This window comes from Poecilia reticulata, linkage group LG7, assembly GCF_000633615.1.
Source record: "Poecilia reticulata strain Guanapo linkage group LG7, Guppy_female_1.0+MT, whole genome shotgun sequence".
In the NCBI taxonomy this organism is placed as follows: domain Eukaryota; kingdom Metazoa; phylum Chordata; class Actinopteri; order Cyprinodontiformes; family Poeciliidae; genus Poecilia; species Poecilia reticulata.
In genome coordinates, this window is record NC_024337.1 from 30,203,313 (window position 1) to 30,204,795 (window position 1,483).

General features: G+C 44.6%; 1 protein-coding gene across 4 annotated transcripts in view; it reads right to left on the reverse strand.

Annotated features, from left to right (window-relative positions):
* LOC103468055 (neural cell adhesion molecule L1.1-like) overlaps positions 1–1,483 on the reverse strand; it is a 49,782-nt gene that overhangs the window by 13,206 nt on the left and 35,093 nt on the right. For all 4 annotated transcript variants that reach the window (XM_008414891.2, XM_008414893.2, XM_008414892.2 and 1 more), the window contains 2 exons: positions 1,270–1,430; positions 954–1,107 (listed from right to left, as the gene is read on the reverse strand). In XM_008414891.2, coding sequence (XP_008413113.1) covers positions 954–1,107; positions 1,270–1,430 — 315 coding nt within the window. The remainder of the gene's footprint in view (positions 1–953; positions 1,108–1,269; positions 1,431–1,483) is intronic.

The following is a 1,483-nucleotide window of genomic DNA, read 5'->3' on the forward strand; positions in this document are numbered from 1 at the left end:
ATCCATCCATCCATCCATCCATCCATCCATCCATCCATCCATCCATCCATCCATCCATCCATCCATCCATCCATCCATCCATCCATCCATCCATCTTCTCACACCCTTGTCCCTCAGTGGGGTCGGGAGGGATTAGCTAATAGCAGTGGTAGCTAATCTACTCTTATTTATACTCACAAACATTAAAAACACACAGCTGTAACCGACTGAATGTTCTGCTCTTTGTGTGGGAAATGTTTGAGTGTTTTTTGGTGTTGAATCCTGATGCACTAGTGGACCGTTGCTATGGCAACAAGACCGAGTAGCGTAGCCGAGACAGAGTGAGAAAGAGAAGAATCCGAGTGGTTCTGAGTTATTCTTTAATGGTTTTTCTGTGTTGTTTTTTCCCTTTGCCGTGGAGCACTGGACTAAATCAATAACACCTAAAGAACAGTCTTCAGTTTGAACGTAGCATGCGCCAAATTTCTGGGTGTAAAAATAACATCTAATATTCACCGAAGCCCAATGCAGAACTGCGCAGCGTTTTGGGAAAGGTAGGCAGAGGAAAGACTTCAGCCGCTCAACCTCTCACAGCCAGCTGAACCAGTCGAGTGGCTTCAACTAACCCACTGACTCTTTGGTTGCCTAGCAACAACCTGGCGCGTAACTTCCACAACAGCAGCTTAAGTTTTTATAACTGCTTAGAACTAAAGAACRGCTTGGAGAGAAAACAGGATGTATCACTCTGCCAGGTTTTCAGTCCGTATCAATAATTATTAATACTGACCGATACGAAACGCTTATATTGTGATGCGTTTTTCATTCAWATTGCTCAGCCTTACAAACAACCAGAGCCTGATAAACATGRCTGGATGAAAACTCTGAAATAAYCCAGATTCTGGAYGGCCTTCCCCTCAGCAGAAYCMGTTTGCTGCMTGTTTTCATGCATGTTGTTCGGGTTTGTGGGCGTTTACTTGTTAGGCATTGGGAAGTTCAGGTCCCGTTCGTCCTTTTTCCACTGGACGTTGGCCCGCAGCCGAGGATCTTTGTAGAAGTGACAGTGCAGGTAAGCAGTTTGTCCCCGGTCAACGTCAACGTCCTGCGGACCTATAAGAATCACAGTTCGATCTGGAAGAGAGAGGAACCAGAGGCCGAAAAGTTTTATTTGGGAAATTTATCAAATCACCTTTAATCACAAGAGAGATAGTTTTATATTCATAAGAGCATAAAAGTGAATAAATATGACATAAACAGCAATAAAAAGGAGAAGAAAGCTGAAAACTCYCTCACTGAAGACTTCCAGGTTAGCGGTGATGGAGATGTTGGTGTTGTCAACAGAGCAGATGTAGGCGCCGCTGTCCTCATGGGTGACGTTGACCAGTTGAACCGTCCCATTGGTGAATAAGGAAACGCGATTATCCAACAGCAGAGAAACGGCGTCCTCACGCAGCCTAAACACAGAAAATCAGGCTGTTCGTTATGATAAAAGACGCTGCTGTAGCAT